Source organism: Neofelis nebulosa, chromosome 8 (genome assembly GCF_028018385.1).
Source record: "Neofelis nebulosa isolate mNeoNeb1 chromosome 8, mNeoNeb1.pri, whole genome shotgun sequence".
NCBI classification, from domain to species: Eukaryota; Metazoa; Chordata; class Mammalia; order Carnivora; family Felidae; genus Neofelis; species Neofelis nebulosa.
In genome coordinates, this window is record NC_080789.1 from 74443283 (window position 1) to 74464603 (window position 21321).

Genomic DNA, 21321 nt, shown 5'->3' on the forward strand with positions numbered 1-21321 from the left:
CATTTATACTCCAAATCTTATGTGGAATTTTAGGGAGTTGATACCCATGATCTCATAACATGCTCTATGAAATAAAAAAAAATGGGGGGCCTTTCTTTTTAAATATTTTCAGTTTTGTTTTTTTTTTTTTTTAGGTTGATTAAAAGTGGAAATTACAGGGATGCCTGGGTGGCTCAGTTGGTTGGGCATCCGATGCTTGGTTTTAGCTCAGGTCATGATCTCACCATTGTGGGATTGGACTGAGCATGTAACCTGCTTAAGATTCTCTCCCTCTGCCCCTCCACAGCTTGCGTGCATTCTCCCTCTCTCTCTCTCTCTCTCTCTCTCTCTCAAAAAAATAAAATTAATTAAAAAAATAAATGAATAAAAACGTGTTTTTTAAAAAAAGTGGAAATTACAGAATGAAAATGGATTTATCCAAACATTTACCACACATTAGGAAACAAATCTGTGAATGAGAGAGAAAAACAAAAGTCCTCATCCATGAGAATTTACAATACATAGCAGTGTATCTGAACCCCAAAGACCTTAGAATCACATGAGAGCCTGAAAAGAAAAATACTGAAATCTGGGCCCCAGCCATGATTAATTAATCTGATTTAATTGGTCTGGAGGTGAGTCCCAGGCATAATAGTATTTTCAGCTACCTCATGGTTTCTAAGTGGGGCCAATGCTGAGAACCAGTTAAGTTCAGTATTAAGAGAGCATTTTTGAAAATTCTTTTATAAAAATGTAAAGTAGATGTTGTGAAGGGAAATAATAGCTGAACTGGAAGAACAAATCCAAGGCATCTAATCTGCACAGGAGGAATCAAAGACAACCCACTCAGAAGAAGTGACATTTGCATTAAAACGAGCAGGGAACATATTAGTCGGCCAGGAAAAAAGAAAATCACAGTCACAGGTTGGGGGTGAAAGGGAGCAGGCTGTCTTTGAGAACTGAGATGATTTCAGCTTGTCTAAAGCACAGGCAGCAAGGAGGCTGCAAAATACTAATCCAGAGAGGGAAGTAAGGACTAAATCCTACAGGGCCTGGTAGACTACCTTAAGAAATCTGAACTTCAAACAAAGGACAATGGGATGTGACTGAGGGTTTTAAGCAAGAGACTGACACCAGACTGAGCTGTGTTTTAGAAGAGCTCCTCTGTCTGCAATGTTGAGAACAGACTGAAGGAACTCAATCAGAGGTTGAGAACTGGTTAAAAGATGCTGTTGTTAGTATGGTTATTGATGATGGATGGTAGCCTGGCCTGTGGAAGCAGTAGAAGGAAAGTGAGAAATGAAAGAATTTGAGTGTCAATTAGAAGAGTTAAATGGACAAAGGGAGTAAAAGATAAAGGAGTCCAGGATTACTCTCAAATTTAGGTGTTAGGTGATTAGATGGATATTGAGAAGCCAGGATATTCCCTGAGATGAGGATTTGTGACTCAAAGCTAATACTAATCACGAGTAATATTTATTAAGAGCTTACCAAGTGCTGGGCATTAGGTTAGCTCCTTATATTAATTTTCTTGTTTAGTCTTCCAAACATCCCTTTGAGGTACGATATATTACGATCCTCGGATTAGAGAAGACTGGATGTTTGAGTAGTTCTTGCCCAAGTTCACATAACCAACACACAGCAAAGCCAATATCTGAACTACAATTTATGCTGTTATCCACCAACCTACCCTGCTTGTCACTGAGGAATATGGCTCTTATGAGAGCCAACTGCAATGATTTGGTTAAAACACAACTCTAACAATTGAAAGAACAAATGGGGATAAGGTTTCTGTTTTATTTTTGCTTGAAAGTGGTATCACTAACTTTGCTGTAGAAAGGGTATGTGTATAATTACCGAATCTAGAGATGACTTTATTCCTGAGGTGCATGTTTCCTACAATCAATACTTAATGCAAGTTATCTAAAGCACATATGTAAAACCCACAGATGAAGTAAAATACTGACTTTATTACCTTTCAAAGTTATGTTTAATTTGATACAGGGATAATGAAATTGTTAAAAATTGAGATTGACAAATACTACTAAGATCATCATGGCTTTTCATATTTTATCCCAAACGTGACTAGGCTGGGTGACATTTTTAATAGAAAAATTAATTATGCATTTTAAAAGATTTTTGCTTGGGTTGCAACAACATTATTAATAAGATTATAAATAATAAACATGGGGGCGCCTGGGTGGCTCAGTTGGTTAAGCGTCTGACTCTTGATTTCAGCACAGGTCATGATCGCAAGGTCATGAGATTGAGCCCCAAGTAGGGCTCCACGCTGGGTGTGAAGCCTGCTTAAGATTTTCTCTCTCCCTGCCCCTCCCCACTCTCTCTTTCTCTCTCTCTCAAAAAAAAAAAAAAAAAAAAAGAATAAATATGAATAAAGTAGCAAATTAAATGTATAGATAGAAATAACTTACAACTGATTTGTCTTTGTCTCAATGAGCTTCTGAATGGTGAAATCATCAGAAAATGAGAAAAGTTTTGTGCCACATCCTCCCCACATAATGTTTTTTTCAGTTGAATTCATGGATTCACTCAAACACATCAGTGGAGTACTGACATTTCCTATATTTAGTATCTTCAAAGGAGCGGCTCCTTTACACTTTGCCAAGAAGAGAAACACATTCAATAAACTGAGTAGCTGCAGAATGAAACACTGTAAAATTTGCTGTGCTTTCTAAAAGCTACTATTCCATTTTAAATGGCTAGAGATCTTAAGATAAAAATTCAGGGTACATTTTTCAAAGGATTTATGAAAACAGTATTCAAATTCAAGTGGTATGCAAAAACATCATCCTTATAACCAATCTCTTTACTTTTCCATGCAAAAAATGTACAGCAAATAACTCAGGGGTTATACTCTACTTGTCTGTCTCTCATTAGTAATGTTTTTTGATAACAAGGAGTATAAAGGGTAGGATGTTGGATAAATAGATGGAACCACAAGATGAATGGATGGAAGGAGGAATAAATGCTTTATTGATAAATGAGAATCTGAAGAACAGAGAGTTAATTGATTTCCTCCAGGCTAAAGAAAAACTTGGCAAACCAGATTTAAAACTTACGTTTTGTTTTTTTCCACAATATATTTATAAGGAATTATCACTTCATTTATATAAAAATAGAATTATTTTCATTCCTAACATTATAAATCAGATCTCATTTACCATTTTATCCTTAGTTCATTTATATAAAATGTACAGCCAGTCCACATACATTTATAGAGGTTCTATTGTATGCAAGATTTGATGGGAAAAAAAGGTGAAAAGAGTATTTGTGATCTTTGCTCTTCTGGAGTTTATAATCACTTAGAAGGGGAGTGGGGATAAGCATACATAAAACAAAGAACTTAACATTTTTTTTGATGTAGAATGGATTCAACATTTACCTTAACAGTTTTATCTTCAAAAATTGCTAAATTGCCATCAGCAGTTCCCACCAGAAGAAAGTTTTTTTGCTTGCTAAAAGAAAAAAATGTCAAAATTGTTATAAAAAGAATGCTTATATTGACCAAGATGGCCATAACGTTCCCCCTAGGTTGACTAAACTTTAGACAGATTTCTTCATGACTCTATGGGCGCCTGACCTCCCTTTTTTATAATTTGCTTATTTTTTTACAGCATTTACTTTAGAAAATTTACAACTGTAAATTCTTTCTCTGCACATTTGAGATGTAACTCCTCTCCCAGCCTGTCAGTTTTACAACCTAGATATGTCTTTCTCAAGGAACTGGGAGCCTTCCTTTTGAAATGTAATCATCAAGAAAGGCTGGACCCCAGGGCACCTGGGTGGCTCAGTCGGTTAAGTGTCTGACTTCAGCTCAAGTCATGATCTGAGTTCATGAGTTCAAGCCCCACATTGGGCTCTATGCTGACAGCTCAGAGCCTGGAGCCTGCTTTGGATTCTGTGTCGCCCTCTCTCTCTGCCCCTCCCCCATGCACACGCGCATGCACGTGCGCTCTCTCTCTGACCCTCTCTCAAAAATAAACATTAAAGGGGCGCCTGGGTGGCGCAGTCGGTTAAGCGTCCGACTTCAGCCAGGTCACGATCTCGCGGTCCGTGAGTTCGAGCCCCGCGTCGGGCTCTGGGCTGATGGCTCAGAGCCTGGAGCCTGTTTCCGATTCTGTGTCTCCCTCTCTCTCTGCCCCTCCCCCGTTCATGCTCTGTCTCTCTCTGTCCCAAAAATAAATAAAAAACGTTGAAAAAAAAAATTAAAAAAAAAAAAATAAATAAATAAATAAACATTAAAAAAATTAAAACAAAAAAAGAAAAGCAGGGCCCCATCTCACAGTCTCCATGGGAGGGTAGAAGCCTAACTTCAATGAGCAACAATTAGCAAAGACAGATTAGTTAATCACATGGAGCCTCCCACAATGACCTGCAGTACATTTCCACTAGCTCCATCAATATTAAAAACTCTCCCACCTTTTGTATCAGTAAAGTTGAGTTCAATCTCTGCCCCCTATTGGAATAATCTTAAATAAAGTCTTCCTTGCTTATTTAACACCATCTGATGAATGAATTTTTTCTCTGACAATACCCAAATAATTTCAACTCCAAAACTGCCAGTGGAGTTTATATTTCAGCTGCCAAAAACTTGAGTTTCACGGTTTTCTAATGTACTTATTTATTTTCCAGTATTGACTTAAACAGGAGAAATATATGGGGTATAATCTTAATGGCTCCTGGAAATCATCCTGCCCCAAGTATTATAACAATCAGCCTGTTACTCACATCTGAAATTCTGCCAGTTAGATAAATTCATTTGAAATGAGATCCCTGTAACCAAGAATGGTTGAGTCGTTTTCACCTATTAATAACTTACGAATTCATTTAGTAGGTATTTTCCCAATTTGATAGTTAACTGACATGTTTTAAACCAATATGGAATAGGCTACTGATATTCAAAAAAAGAATAAATGGAAAATTATCTCTTGAAGAGGACTTACAAAGAAAAGTAACCTGATGTGAAGGGTGGTAATGAAATCAATCAGAGCTGAGGTAATACCAGCAGTAGGGCTGGTTGGCCTGAAGAAAAGGACTGACCTGTCTCATACTGCCTCAGCTTGATCTATAAGAATATCTTTGTGGCCTCCCACAATGCCCTTTAATATATGCATATTGATAGAAATATGTTAAAAATGAGCAGTCTTTACTGAAGCAATCAAAGTTTTCCACACAATCAGTCATCTAAAAGGTATGGAACTTTCTCCAATGGTCAAATTCACTACCATACCTTTGCTTGGGAACGGAATTGCAATATAAGCAAGTTACAGAATCAGTCATCTTTTTAAGGGTATGTCTCTTTTTCCCATCTTCGGTACTGATGACCAGGAGCATGCCAGACTGTGTCCCACACACAATCCAGCTTTCCTTTTCAGCAGGAAGATGCACCAAAGCTAGGCACAGTATTCTGCTGTCAGTAACTTCCTGTTAAAAAAAGGAAAAAAAAGCCAACACTCTAATGAACTTGATTCTGGCTTAAGTGACTAGAATTTGAATAGAATAAAAACATCATTATCCATACACTGAACTCTTTTTACTCTCTTGCTCTTAATTTTAAAAACAATGCCAAATTTTATTTAACTGTCAATAATAAATGAGTTAACTGGCAAACAACTTTGCCTATCTAAAATGCATCTAAAACTAAAATTAAAATTGAAAAACATTTTTCAGTATCCATATTTCTCACTCCACCAAAATAATGTGAGAGGATTGTTCAACCTTAAGAATAATGATTAGGCATAACATGTATCTCACACCAACAGGCACAATATTAGCTTATTTTTTAAGTCTAGAAATTTATCTTATCTCTGCTAATACAATTTGTTGACCCATCTTATAGAGCAGTACCCGGATTTTCTCTTTCAGTCATGAGCACCGACCCCCAGCTGCTGTGAGTGCTGATTACTAAACAGCTCAGAGTTGCACCCTCCACCACATAACTGCCCTCCACTGCTGGGAGCTGGCTTGGTCAGAAATGGCAGGCAGGCGTGGCCACACCCACCCTTGGGCAGACCACAGCCAATGCCTGACTGCCATGTGGGAATGAAAGACTGGTGGCCTTGAGAGACCAATCTGTGTTGCTATCCACACCCCAGTCTCTCATGGCTGAAGACTGACAGCAGACTCTTCAGAAACTACATTGTTGTGGAATTTCTTCCCCTGTTCTATTGGCTTCCTTCACTTCCTGAAAAGTTACTCTCTCCTTACATCACTTGTACAAGACTTTTTTGTCTTTTTTTTTTTTAAAGAATTTTTTTAATGTTTATTTATTTTTGAGAGAGACAGAGAGAGAGCATGAGAGGCAGAGAGGCAGAGAGAGAAGGAGACACAGAGCCCAAAGCAGGCTCCAGGCTCTGAGCTGTCAGCACAGAGCCCGATGCGGGGCTCAAACTCACGGACCGTGAGATCATGACCTGAGCTGAAGTCGGACGCTTAACCGACTCAGCCACCCAGGCGCCCCAAGACTCTTTTGTCTTAAACTCTGTTTCTAGGGATCCTGACCTGAGACAAACATATACTATGATTTTAAAACAAAACAAAGACTATTTAATGTTATGTAAATACTCTTGTTCCATCAGAAAACTAACCTAATAACACTCCTACATTGCTTTCACTTCACTTCTTTCTAAGTAACTTTTTAACTGATACATTCTTTAGCATAACCTGCAAAATAAATTTTCTAAAGTATTTGTAATTTAAAGAGTATTTTGATTTACCTCAGAAGTGTGTTTTTCCATATTTAAGTCAAGAAATGAGAGCTGTCCTTTGTCAGTGTGCCCACAGCCCAGCCAGATGCTTGCACTCTTGATGTTATGATTTGTAGCAACCATGCATTCAACTATAAAGTTTTTAGGTATTGATATATGTCTCATCAGACAGATTAACTCAGCTGAATTCAAAATGTCAAAGACCTGAGAAAGTTTATAAACAACAAAACAATATGCATCAAGTTAACACGTGTCCTCTTGAAAGATCATATTATTGTGCACAACGTAGAACTGCATGTTATAACTGTTAACTGTGATCTAATCCAAGCAACAAGATTAATAATCCAAACTACAGATAAAATTACATTAAAATAATACTTAGTTTTAGACTAAGCATAAAATATACTCTTTTGTATGTATGTTTTGTAACTTGAAAAAAGAGAAAATCCCAAAAGTGCCAACTGAACAGAAATGTAGTATAGACTGGAGCTATTCAACATTCAACTCTATACTGCAGAGCCACATCATGTTACAGATAAACACAGGCCAACAACAGAATAGACTTTCTGCCAGTTGCAGGGAAAAGAAATTTTGATCTTTGGTAATGAAATTCACAAATCAATTCTAGATTCTGTTTTAATGCTTTTCCTTGAAGCACTAAAGAACAAGAGAGACAGGGTGGGGGTGGGGAAGAGAACTGTAAGAAAACAGAACCAGGACTCAGGAGAGTGGCATTAGAGCCACGATACAGCCACTTGCCTTCCACTCATGAGATGCAGAGAAAGCTCCTTATTCTCTCAGTGTCTCACCTGACAAAGGTAAGGAGTTTACCCATCTTGTCTAATATATACTGTATTTAAAGATTAAGTGGGTAGGTCAAAGTCAAATACTATCATATACTACAAAAAAACCACAAAAAAACAAAAAAAACCAAGGTGAAGTATTGTTGAAAATAAAAGGAGAATAGAGTAGGGGCGCCTGGATGGCTCAACTGGTTAAGTGTCTGACTCTTGGTTTTGGCTCAGGTCTGATCTCACAGTTTGGGGGTCAAGGTCCACCTCGGGCTCTGTGCTGATAGTGTGGAAACTGCATGGGATTCGTTTTCTCCCTCTCTCTCTCTCTGCTTGTCAGCCAGTCACACTCTCTCTCTCAAAATAATGAATGAAATTAAAAAGGAGTAAAGAATAAAATAATAATTAAGCTATGGAAATTTTACTGTGAAAAACAAATTAAAAATACAAGAAGTCTATGTGATGAATACCAGTTATAACCAAAATTTAAAGACAAGTAGACATACAAATGGCCAGCTTGTATATGAAAAAGTGCACATCACTAATCATCAGAAATGCAAATCAAAACCACCATGAGATATCACTTCACACCTGTCAGAATGGCTACTATCAAAAAGACAGAAAAAAGAAGGGCTAGCAAGGATGTGGAGAAAAAGGATTCCCTGTACACTGTTGGTGGGAATGTAAATTGCTGCAACCGCTATGGAAAACAGTATGCAATTTCTCAAAAAATTATAAAGAGAAAAACCATCCAACTTTTATTTCTGGGTATAAATTTAAAGCAAATGAAAGCATTTATGTTTAAAGGATATCTGCACCCCCATGTTCACTGCAGCATGATTCACAATAGCCAAAACATGGAAGCAACCTAAGTGTCCATAAATGGATGAACGGATAAAGAAAATAAGATATATACGTATATGTATATATGTATGTATGCACCTATACACACAATGGAATATTATTCAGCCATTAAATAAGAAGGAAATTTTGCCATTTGCAATAGCATGGGTGGACCTTGAGGGTATAATGTTAAGCAAAATACATCAAACAGAAAAGACAGATACTGTACTGTATCACTTATATAAGTGGGACCTAAAAAAGAATAAAATAAAATAAACAAAACAAAGCTTCCAGATACAGAAAATGGACTGGTGGTTGTGAAAGGCAGGGCATGGGAGTGGGTAAAATGGGCGAAGCGGGTCAAACGGTACAAATTTCCAGTTATAAGACAGGGATGTAATGTATAGCATGGTGACTAATGTTAACAATATCACAGAGCATATTTGAAAGTTGCTAAGAGAGTAGATCTTAAGAGTTATTAACATAAGAAAAAAATTATAACTTTGAGGTAATGACTGTTAACGAAACTGACTGTGGTAATAATTTCAGAATACATACATGTATCAAATCATCATGTTGTAAATCTAAAACTAACATAGTGTTTATGTCAATTATGTCTCAATAAAATTAGGAAGGGGAAGGTAGGGAAAGTAGCCAAGATAATTACATAATTCTTGATAAAATCAGCATATGTATTCAGCTATTTTTGAGTAAACATTTTAAAGCTGAACAAAAAATTTTCGGGGCGCCTGGGTGGCTCAGTCGGTTAAGCGTCCGACTTCGGCTCAGGTCATGATCTCGCGCTCTGTGAGTTCGAGCCCTGCATCGGGTTCTGTGCTGACAGCTCAGAGCTGGAGCCTGCTTTGGATTCTGTGTCTCCCTCTCTCTCTGGCACTCCCCCAGTTCATGCTCTGTCTCTCTCTGTCTCAAAAATAAATAAACGTTAAAAAAATTAAAGTTGAACAAAAAATTTTCAATAAATTATGATACAAAATCAAGAGTCCACAACATAAAGAGAGCTCTTATTTTGATCTATTAAAATATTTTTCAGTTTAAAACACAATAAGGGGGCGCCTGGATGGCTCAGTCGGTTAAGCATCCGACTTCAGCTCAGGTCATGATCTTGCGGTCTGTGAGTTTGAGCCCCGCATTGGTCTCTGTGCTGACAGCTCAGAGCCTGGAGCCTGCTTCGCATTCTGTGTCTCCCTCTCTCCCTGTCCCTCCCCACTCATGCTCTATCTCTCTCTCTCTCAAAAATAAATAAACATTAAGACACAGTAAAAAATTTACTTCTGATAATATGGTGGGAAAGGTTATTTGGACAAGCCACCCATCTAAAAGTAACTTAAAATGCTAAGGAAATTATTTTTTAATCTCTTAAAAATATTAAAGATCTGACAACATCATAGGACTTATCAGGACAAAATATTAGTGAAAGAATCCAATGAAAGACAGAGAGGTCAACTGAAACTTAAAGCCAGATATTTCCTTAAAGGCATTTGTCTATTGAAGGCAAAACTGATGTGTGGTTTCTGATATCTTATCAGCCCGCAAGAAAGAAGTTTAAATCTAGAGCATTCCCAAAGTGGAGTCCAATAAAAGCCTGTTCCCATAAATCTGGAACCCCAAAGGACTACATATTCAGAGTAAATGAGAACCAGAAATAAAGCCACCCCATGCTTCCACTTTCACTGGTATGAGGAAAGTTGCCTTTGACAAAGGGGAAGGAAGGAAAAGAACCCTGAGAAATTGTTATTCAAAAGCTTGTTCTCATGAACATTTGTAGACCAGATTCCCATCGCCTAGGTAGTTCAAAAAAAAAAAAAAAATCTCAAACCAGGAACTGAGTTTAAAGCAATTTGCAGCAAGAAAATTAAGAAAAAAATGTGAAAGACCTGTATGCAAAATCATAAAACTTTATTGAAAGACAAGAAAACATAAATAGAAAGATAACCCACATTCAAGAATAGAAAAACTTAATGTAATGAAGATAAAATCCTCCCCAAATTGTCTGCAGATTCAATGTAAGGCCAATCCAAGTCACAATAGGTTTTTTCATAAAAGTTGACAAAGTGATTTTAAAATTTATATAGAAAAACTAAATCCAAGAAAGCTAAAGCATTCCTAGAGAAGAAAAATAAGTAGAGAAACGAGATTTATAAAGTGACAGGAATTAACACAGGATAGTATTAGAGGAAGAACATATAAGTTGACCAATGGAAGAGAACATCTGTGTGGATGTGTGAGTATCTGACAAATTAAAGAGTAAAACTACTTTTTGGATGCCGGAAGCAGTGTCTCACGGGAAGCACTCTGAAGATTTAGCTGTTGTCAAGGGATGAGCCAGACACTGACAAGTCTAGTTTGTCGAGGAGTTCCGGAAGATGGCGGCGTAGGAGGACGCTGGGCTCACCGCGCGTCCTGCTGATCACTTAGATTCCACCTACACCTGCCTAAAGAACCCAGAAAACCGCCAGAGGATTAGCAGAACGGAGTCTCCGGAGCCAAGCGCAGACGAGAGGCCCACGGAAGAGGGTAGGAAGGGCGGCGAGGCGGTGCGCGCTCCACGGACTGGCAGGAGGGAGCCGGGGCGGAGGGGCGGCTCGCCGGCCAAGCAGAGCCCCCGAGTCGGGCTGGCAAAAGCGGAGGGGCCGGACGGACTGTGTTCCGACAGCAAGCGCGACTTAGCGTCTGGGAGGTCAGAAGTTAACAGCTCTGCTCAGAAAGCGGGAAGGCTGGAGGACAAAGGGAGGGAGAGCTGCTGAGCCCCCGGACGGCAGAGCTCAGCTTGGCGGGGAACAAAGGCGCTCGCCAGCGCCATCTCCCCCGCCCATCCCCCAGCCTAAATCCCAAAGAGAACCAGTTCCTGCCAGGGAACTTGCTCGCTCCGTGCAAACACCCAACTCTGTGCTTCTGCGGAGCCAAACCTCCGGCAGCGGATCTGACTCCCTCCCGCTGCCACAGGGCCCCTCCTGAAGTGGATCACCTAAGGAGAAGCGAGCTAAGCCTGCCCCTCCCGCCCCCGTGCACCTTGCCTACCCACCCCAGCTAATACGCCAGCTCCCCAGCACCACAAGCCTGGCAGTGTGCAAGTAGACCAGACGGGCCACGCCACCCCACAGTGAATCCCGCCCCTAGGAGAGGGGAAGAGAAGGCACACACCAGTCTGACTGTGGCCCCAGCGGGGGGCTGGGGGCAGACATCAGGTCGGACTGCGGCCCCGCCCACCAACTCCAGTTATACACCACAGCACAGGGGAAGTGCCCTGCGGGTCCTCACCACTCCAGGGACTGTCCAAAATGACCAAACGGAAGAATTCCCCTCAGAAGAATCTCCAGGAAATAACAACAGCTAATGAACTGATCAAAAAGGATTTAAATAATATAACAGAAAGTGAATTTAGAATAATAGTCATATAATTAATCGCTGGGCTTGAAAACAGTATACAGGACAGCAGAGAATCTCTTGCTACAGAGATCAAGGGACTAAGGAACAGTCACGAGGAGCTGAAAAACGCTTTAAATGAAATGCAAAACAAAATGGAAACCACGACGGCTCGGATTGAAGAGGCAGAGGAGAGAATAGGTGAACTAGAAGATAAAGTTATGGAGAAAGAGGAAGCTGAAAGAAAGAGAGATAAAAAAATCCAGGAGTATGAGGGGAAAATTAGAGAACTAAGTGATACACTAAAAAGAAATAATATACGCATAATTGGTATTCCAGAGGAGGAAGAGAGAGGGAAAGGTGCTGAAGGGGTACTTGAAGAAATTATAGCTGAGAACTTCCCTGAACTGGGGAAGGAAAAAGGCATTGAAATCCAAGAGGCACAGAGAACTCCCTTCAGACGTAACTTGAATCGATCTTCTGCACGACATATCATAGTGAAACTGGCAAAATACAAGGATAAAGAGAAAATTCTGAAAGCAGCAAGGGATAAACATGCCCTCACATATAAAGGGAGACCTATAAGACTCGTGACTGATCTCTCCTTTGAAACTTGGCAGGCCAGAAAGGCTTGGCACGATATCTTCAGTGTGCTAAACAGAAAAAATATGCAGCCGAGAATCCTTTATCCAGCAAGTCTGTCATTTAGAATAGAAGGAGAGATAAAGGTCTTCCCAAACAAACAAAAACTGAAGGAATTTGTCACCACGAAACCAGCCCTACAAGAGATCCTAAGGGGGATCCTGTGAGACAAAGTACCAGAGACATCACTACAAGCATAAAACATACAGACATCACAATGACTCTAAACCCGTATCTTTCTATAATAACACTGAATGTAAATGGATTAAATGAGCCAACCAAAAGACATAGGGTATCAGAATGGATAAAAAAACAAGACCCATCTATTTGCTGTCTACAAGAGACTCATTTGAGATCTGAGGACACCTTTAGATTGAGAGTGAGGGGATGGAGAACTATTTATCATGCTACTGGAAGCCAAAAGAAAGCTGGAGTGGCCATACTTATATCAGACAAACTAGACTTTAAATTAAAGGCTGTAACAAGAGATGAAGAAGGGCATTATATAATAATTACAGGGTCTATCCATCAGGAAGAGCTAACAATTATAAATGTCTATGCGCCAAATACCGGAGCCCCCAGATATATAAAACAGTTACTCATAAACATAAGCAACCTTATTGATAAGAATGTGGTCATTGCAGGGGACTTTAACACACCACTTACAGAAATGGATAGATCATCTAGACACACAGTCAATAAAGAAACAAGGGCCCTGAATGATACATTGGATCAGATGGACTTGACAGATATATTTAGAACTCTGCATCCCAAAGCAACAGAATAGACTTTCTTCTCGAGTGCACATGGAACATTCTCCAAGATAGATCATATACTGGGTCACAAAACAGCCCTTCATAAGTTTACAAGAATTGAAATTATACCATGCATACTTTCAGACCACAATGCTATGAAGCTTGAAATCAACCACAGGAAAAAGTCTGGAAAACCTCCAAAAGCATGGAGGTTAAAGAACACCCTACTAACGAATGAGTGGGTCAACCAGGCAATTAGAGAAGAAATTAAAAAATATATGGAAACAAACGAAAATGAAAATACAACAATCCAAACACTTTGGGACGCAGCGAAGGCAGTCCTGAGAGGAAAATACATTGCAATCCAGGCCTATCTCAAGAAACAAGAAAAATCCCAAATACAAAATCTAACAGCACACCTAAAGGAAATAGAGGCAGAACAGCAAAGGCAGCCTAAACCCAGCAGAAGAAGAGAAATCATAAAGATCAGAGCAGAAATAAACAATATAGAATCTAAAAAAACTGTAGAGCAGATCAACGAAACCAAGAGTTGGTTTTTTGAAAAAATAAACAAAATTGACAAACCTCTAGCCAGGCTTCTCAAAAAGAAAAGGGAGATGACCCAAATAGATAAAATCATGAATGAAAATGGAATTATTACAACCAATCCCTCAGAGATACAAACAATTATCAGGGAATACTATGAAAAATTATATGCCAACAAATTGGACAACCTGGAAGAAATGGACAAATTCCTAAACACCCACACTCTTCCAAAACTCAATCAGGAGGAAATAGAAAGCTTGAACAGACCCATAACCAGCGAAGAAATTGAATCGGTTATCAAAAATCTCCCAACAAATAAGAGTCCAGGACCAAATGGCTTCACAGGGGAGTTCTACCAGACGTTTAAAGCAGAGATAATACCTATCCTTCTCAAGCTATTCCAAGAAATAGAAAGGGAAGGAAAACTTCCAGACTCATTCTATGAAGCCAGTATTACTTTGATTCCTAAACCAGACAGAGACCCAGTAAAAAAAGAGAACTACAGGCCAATATCCCTGATGAATATGGATGCAAAAATTCTCAATAAGATACTAGCAAATCGAATTCAACAGCATATAAAAAGAATTATTCACCATGATCAAGTGGGATTCATTCCTGGGATGCAGGGCTGGTTCAACATTCGCAAATCGATCAACGTGATACATCACATTAACAAAAAAAAAGAGAAGAACCATATGATCCTGTCAATCGATGCAGAAAAGGCCTTTGACAAAATCCAGCACCCTTTCTTAATAAAAACCCTTGAGAAAGTCGGGATAGAAGGAACATACTTAAAGATCATAAAAGCCATTTATGAAAAGCCCACAGCTAACATCATCCTCAATGGGGAAAAACTGAGAGCTTTTTCCCTGAGATCAGGAACACGACAGGGATGCCCACTCTCACCGCTGCTGTTTAATATAGTGCTGGAAGTTCTAGCATCAGCAATCAGACAATAAAAGGAAATCAAAGGCATCCAAATTGGCAAAGATGAAGTCAAGCTTTCGCTTTTTGCAGATGACATGATATTATACATGGAAAATCCGATAGACTCCACCAAAAGTCTGCTAGAACTGATACATGAATTCAGCAAAGTTGCCGGATACAAAATCAATGTACAGAAATCAGTTGCATTCTTATACACTAACAATGAAGCAACAGAAAGACAAATAAAGAAACTGATCCCATTCACAATTGCACCAAGAAGCATAAAATACCTAGGAATAAATCTAACCAAAGATGTAAAAGATCTGTATGCTGAAAACTATAGAAAGCTTATGCAGGTAATTGAAGAAGATATAAAGAAATGGAAAGACATTCCCTGCTCATGGATTGGAAGAATAAATATTGTCAAAATGTCAATACTACCCAAAGCTATCTACACATTCAATGCAATCCCAATCAAAATTGCACCAGCATTCTTCTCGAAACTAGAACAAGCAATCCTAAAATTCATATGGAACCACAAAAGGCCCCGAATAGCCAAAGTAATTTTGAAGAAGAAGACCAAAGCAGGAGGCATCACAATCCCAGACTTTAGCCTCTACTACAAAGCTGTCATCATCAAGACAGCATGGTATTGGCATAAAAACAGACACATAGACCAATGGAATCGAATAGAAACCCCAGAACTAGACCCACAAACGTATGGCCAACTCATTTTTGACAAAGCAGGAAAGAACATCCAATGGAAAAAAGACAGTCTCTTTAACAAATGGTGCTGGGAGAACTGGACAGCAACATGCAGAAGGTTGAAACTAGACCACTTTCTCACACCATTCACAAAAATAAACTCAAAATGGATAAAGGACCTGAATGTGAGACAGGAAACCATCAAAACCTTAGAGGAGAAAGCAGGAAAAGACCTCTCTGACCTCAGCCGTAGCAATCTCTTACTCGGCACATCCCCAAAGGCAAGGGAATTAAAAGCAAAAGTGAATTACTGGGACCTTATGAAGATAAAAAGCTTCTGCACAGCAAAGGAAACAACCAACAAAACTAAAAGGCAACCAACGGAATGGGAAAAGATATTTGCAAATGACACATCGGACAAAGGGCTAGTATCCAAAATCTATAAAGAGCTCATCAAACTCCACACCCGAAAAACAAATAACCCAGTGAAGAAATGGGCAGAAAACATGAATAGACACTTCTCTAAAGAAGACATCCGGATGGCCAACAGGCACATGAAAAGATGTTCAACGTCGCTCCTCATCAGGGAAATACAAATCAAAACCACACTCAGATACCACCTCACGCCAGTCAGAGTGGCCAAAATGAAGAAATCAGGAGACTATAGATGCTGGAGAGGATGTGGAGAGACGGGAACCCTCTTGCACTGTTGGTGGGAATGCAAATTGGTGCAGCCGCTCTGGAAAGCAGTGTGGAGGTTCCTCAAAAAATTAAAAATAGACCTACCCTATGACCCAGCAATAGCACTGCTAGGAATTTATCCAAGGGATACAGGAGTACTGATGCATAGGGGCACTTGTACCCCAATGTTTATAGCAGCACTCTCAACAATAGCCAAATTATGGAAAGAGCCTAAATGTCCATCAACTGATGAATGGATAAAGAAATTGTGGTTTATATACACAATGGAATACTACGTGGCAATGAGAAAGAATGAAATATGGCCTTTTGTAGCAACGTGGATGGAACTGGAGAGTGTGATGCTAAGTGAAATAAGCCATACAGAGAAAGACAGATACCATATGGTTTCACTCTTATGTGGATCCTGAGAAACGTAACAGAAACCCATGGGGGAGGGGAAGGGAAAAAAAAAAAAAAAAAGAGGTTAGAGTGGGAGAGAGCCAAAGCATAAGAGACTGTTAAAAACTGAGAACAAACTGAGGGTTGATGGGGGGTGGGAGGGAGGGCAGGGTGGGTGATGGGTATTGAGGAGGGCACCTTTTGGGATGAGCACTGGGTGTTGTATGGAAACCAATTTGACAGTAAATTTCATATATTAAAAAATAAATAAATAAATAAATAAATAAATAAATAAATAAAAAATAAAAAATAAATAAAGAGTAAAACTAGGGGGAAACGATCAACAGAAAAAAAAGGAAGAAACTATTTAATAAATAAAGCTGGAAAATTTAGTTATCCATATGGAAAAAAACTGGATCCAGATAAAAATTTCAATTCCTAATGGGTTAAGAACTTAAATGTCAAAAGCAAAACAGTTTTTTTTTTCTTTTCAGAAAAAGAGCACATGAGCAGGGGAGAGGAGCAGAGGGAGAGACAGAGAATCCTAAGCAGGCACCATACTCAGCACAGAGCCTGACATAGGGCTCAGTCCCACAACACTAGGATCATGACCTGAGCCAAAATCAAGAGTTGGGATGCTTAACTGACTGAATCACCCAGGCGCCCCCAAAAGCAAAACTTTTAACCACTTTGAAGAAGCCATAGATAAATATTTGTGTGACTCTAGGAGAGATGAGGACGTCTTAAAACAGGACCTCATAATGGTAATAACCATTAAAAGGGTTGTTAAATTTATCTGTATTAAAATTAAGAAATTCTATTCATCAAGAGGCACCCTACAGGAAATAAAAAGACAAACTACAAATTCAGAAAAGAAATTTGCAGTATATATAACCAACGAGGGATTAGTATTTCTTTTTTTTTTCTTTTACTCATTTTATTTCTATGCAAATAATCCCACAGAAAAATCGGCAAAATAATGAACAGGTATTTCCCATAAGGGTAAATACATATATAACCAATGAATATCTAAAGACATCGTCATCCTTAGTAGTATTTAGGAAAATGTAAATCAATACATAAGACAGTATATTTGAAAAAATTAAGAACCCAGATAGCACTAAAATTTAGGGAGAATATATAGAGAAATGGCCACACTCACATCCAGGTAATAGAAGTGTTAAGCTGGTACGGCTTCTTCAGAAAATAATACGGATATTCATATATTCTATGATTCTGCAATTCAACTCAGGTATATACCACAAAGCAACTCTCATACATTCTGCACTAGAAAAGTACAACCATAGTCATAGCAGTACTGTTCATAATAACAAAAACCTGGAAACAATACCAATACCCATAGATAGATACAGTACAATGGAACAGCACTGTAAATAATCAATGGCTATGTTTAACAACCTCCATAAAGCTTACAAAATAAGGTTAGAAGAGCAACTGAAAATATCTTCGTACATGACATGATTACAATTCCATTTTAACTAGAAGATGAATGCAGGAAACTAAACTGGATAGCAAACATAAGGAAAAGAAAAGCAGGGATTATCTCCAAAGTTAGAAAGTGACTACATCTCTAGGGAAAGGAGAGTGATACAATCAGGAAGAAGCATATGGGGGCTTCCAGGGTGTTAGCAATGCTCTTTATTTTGTGCCATGGGTGGTGGGGAATATAGTTTTGCATTATGACTGTTTTAAACTGTATGTGTATGTTTACTTATATATCTGAATATATATGTGAAGGTTATATATGTGTATACATATATTGATGTTCTGTATAAAATGTTGATAAATTTTGACTATAATCATACCTGGGCAGAAGTAGGCCTTTCTTGAGGATTTTCTTTCAAACACTTTTTAATTAACTTCTCCACCATAGGCCATGGGGCACAACCATATTCTTTAACTGGATCTAAAACATTCAAAAACATATCATGCTAGAACATTAAACAAACCAGAACAACTATTTCATTTCCTTTCATTGTGTATGAGAGGCCCAGACCATGCAAAGAAATACTCTGATCTCCATAATTCTATATGTATTATGGATCTATTTATATCACAAACTTAAAGATAATTTTTCTAGCCTAATCTCTACTAGAGACATCAAAAAAGACTTCCTGATTTTTTATTATATAAAAAAAAGACACAAATACCAATTGAATAACAGATTTTCATTCCACACCTGCATTTCACAAATACTGTGAAAAAAATTTTGTGCATATAATAATTAGACTTCTGTGGAATTACTTTTAATTTTAATACTTAAATTTGGCAAGCATTTAATCCTCATATACCTACAGTCAGTTTGTGCACATTTCTTTTTTATAAGAGGTATGCCGTTCTTCTGGTTGGTATAAACCACAGACCTGGGAATTGTCACTGGAAAGATAACTGGTAAAATAAGGGTGATGATCTAGATTGTGTTGAAAGTTTATCCGAATAATAATAAATTTTCTTTTAGTGGGCATCTTTAAAGGTCCCCCAAAAGAAGGTAGTTAAAGCTATATTCTCTGTACCTGGAACATAGCATACACTCAAAAATATTCCTTAAGTGAAAGAAAAAGCAGAAAATATGAAAAACAGCTACATACATTTAAAAGAGTATTTTGTAAGGGGAACTGAAGTAATAGTTAAGGAATGAATGACAACATCCTAGAATTTCTTAAAAACATGAGACAACCATTCAAAATGAGATCTGATCTCACTAAACATTTACTAATTCTTATTAATATTTACTACTAAAAATTATTATTATAAATAATTCAACCTTCCATTGCTGCATATAAATTATCTCCCTCCAAGAACATGAAAACACTCCAGGCTAATGAGCACATAGTAACTCTTTATAAGAACAGAAATCACTAAGCATTGAGCTCCAACAGCAATTTCCTTTTCTGAATATTCTTCTAAATTTAATACCAAATACATTAATATGAATTTGGGATATTTTTAAAAAGCCTGAAACTGCTATCTTTCTCATGTGATTTTTATTGTGCCACAGGAATTAAGAATATTCATGCGCTAAACAAAAAATCATCAGTTGTGAAATGAATTAAGTCTACAACCACAATTAAATAACTTGGAAAGAAAGCTGCTGATATTAAAAATAATAATCTTTATTGCACATAAAATAACACCTACCAGGTAATTTCCCTTGTATTGCCAGTTCATCAAACTCATTTGGAAACTTCAAACCCTCTGCTATTCTACCTCCAGTTGTCAAGATGTCATAGAGTAGTAAGCCAAATGAATAAACATCAGCCTGCTGGTTATAAATAACATTTCCTCTTGCAACTTCAGGTGCACGAAACCCTGAAAGGAAGCAGATATATTAATAAATATGCCCATCCTGTTGGGATGAGCACTGGGTGTTGTATGGAAACCAATCTGACAATAAACTTCATATTAAAAATATATATATATGCCCAACACTAGAGCCCATACACCCAAGAAGGAATATTCTTAGGCATATATGCTGATGAAGAGTCAAGGAGATGAGCTCTATACCAGGCTATGTCCTCTTATAAGGAGACATGTAGCCAGTTAACAGCCATGTGCTACATTTCACCTCAAGATTGATCTTGAAAAATAATAAGGATAAACATCCAATAATGATTATTAAATCATGCTTCATAATTAAAGTAAGTCTAATAAGGGGGAAAAAACCTATATCATTTTTCTCATTCCTAAAAATAACTATTCCCAGGAAAGTGTTGCAAACAAAGGAGGGGTCAGGAGGGACAAGATTTCTAGACTTCACTCCAAGTCACTTTAACCTGACTAAAGTCCAATGCCCTCATTATTTCCAGGGCTTGTGATTCAGCTCTTCCTACCCAATGGAAAAATAAAAATTAAACCATGACTAAAAAACAAATAAAAGCCCTCTCTCTCAGGTGCTGGTTCATTACTGAAACTCTTTTAAAGGTAAATAAAACTTCTCATTTCACAATAGAAATAAATTGCTTTTAAATTCTTCAAAAAAAAAAGAGTAATTTTAACATGATTCATAATAGTAAAAATATCAACAATTAATGAAATCCAACTATTTAAGGAAATTGGTTAAATGTGCACTATGCATTAACTTAAAAATCATTTTTAAGATGACACGTAGGACATAAATCCTAAAGGACAGAAATTTATCAAATATGTGAAAAAAAAATCAGCTGAGTTCATTTTCTTAGATATGATAATGGTATTGTGATTATGGAAACAAACATCCTTATTCTAAGGAAATACATGTCAGTATTTTTAGGCATGGCAGCATGATGTCTGCAATTTAATTTCATGTCTCAAATTCATATACAAATAAAGTGAGAGAAAGAACAGTGTGGCATACAGTTAATAATCCATGTCAAGGGCATATAGGTGTATATTGTACTATACTTTCAGCTTTTCTGTAGACTTAAACATTTTCAAAATAAACAGTTTGCCAATATATCTGAATGTAATAATGATTATTATCCATGTGCTAAAATTATGGGTAGCTTTTATTTACCCTTTTTTAATTTTTTATACTTCTAAATTTTCTATAATGAACATACAGGATTGTTACTGTAGTTTAAATATGTAGCCAGGGAAATAATGAATTCACAGCCTTCAAGAACGAAATGACTGAATTTGGAAAGAGTTCTGTTGGACAGAGAGTTCACCATCAAAAGATGAGAGGCCCAGCAGTCCTTCACCAGGCAGGAAGGACATAAAGAATCAGAAAGATGGGATGTCATCTTTGAGTTTGATAATCCCTATTGCACTAATCGTTAACATTCTCCAGGTAACATGTTGCCACGCTTGTTCATGCTCTCTCTTTCTACACACATACACTCACCATTTCTCCATATATATAATATATATATCGATCAATCTGTCAATTGACCAATTGATAGATATAATATGTATTTTCTTAGAATAAGGACATTTTCCTAC

At 37.8% G+C, this 21321-nt stretch overlaps 1 protein-coding gene across 3 annotated transcripts in view; it reads right to left on the reverse strand.

The window, feature by feature from the left end:
* Positions 1 to 21321, reverse strand: part of LRRK2 (leucine rich repeat kinase 2) — a 144177-nt gene that overhangs the window by 6612 nt on the left and 116244 nt on the right. For 2 of the 3 annotated variants that reach the window (XM_058743103.1, XM_058743104.1), the window contains 6 exons: positions 19540 to 19710; positions 18207 to 18307; positions 6717 to 6911; positions 5231 to 5424; positions 3383 to 3455; positions 2412 to 2596 (listed from right to left, as the gene is read on the reverse strand). In XM_058743103.1, coding sequence (XP_058599086.1) covers positions 2412 to 2596; positions 3383 to 3455; positions 5231 to 5424; positions 6717 to 6911; positions 18207 to 18307; positions 19540 to 19710 — 919 coding nt within the window. Of the gene's footprint in view, positions 1 to 2411; positions 2597 to 3382; positions 3456 to 5230; positions 5425 to 6716; positions 6912 to 17434; positions 17668 to 18206; positions 18308 to 19539; positions 19711 to 21321 lie in introns of those variants that run through there. The other variant, XM_058743106.1, reaches the window with a different exon arrangement.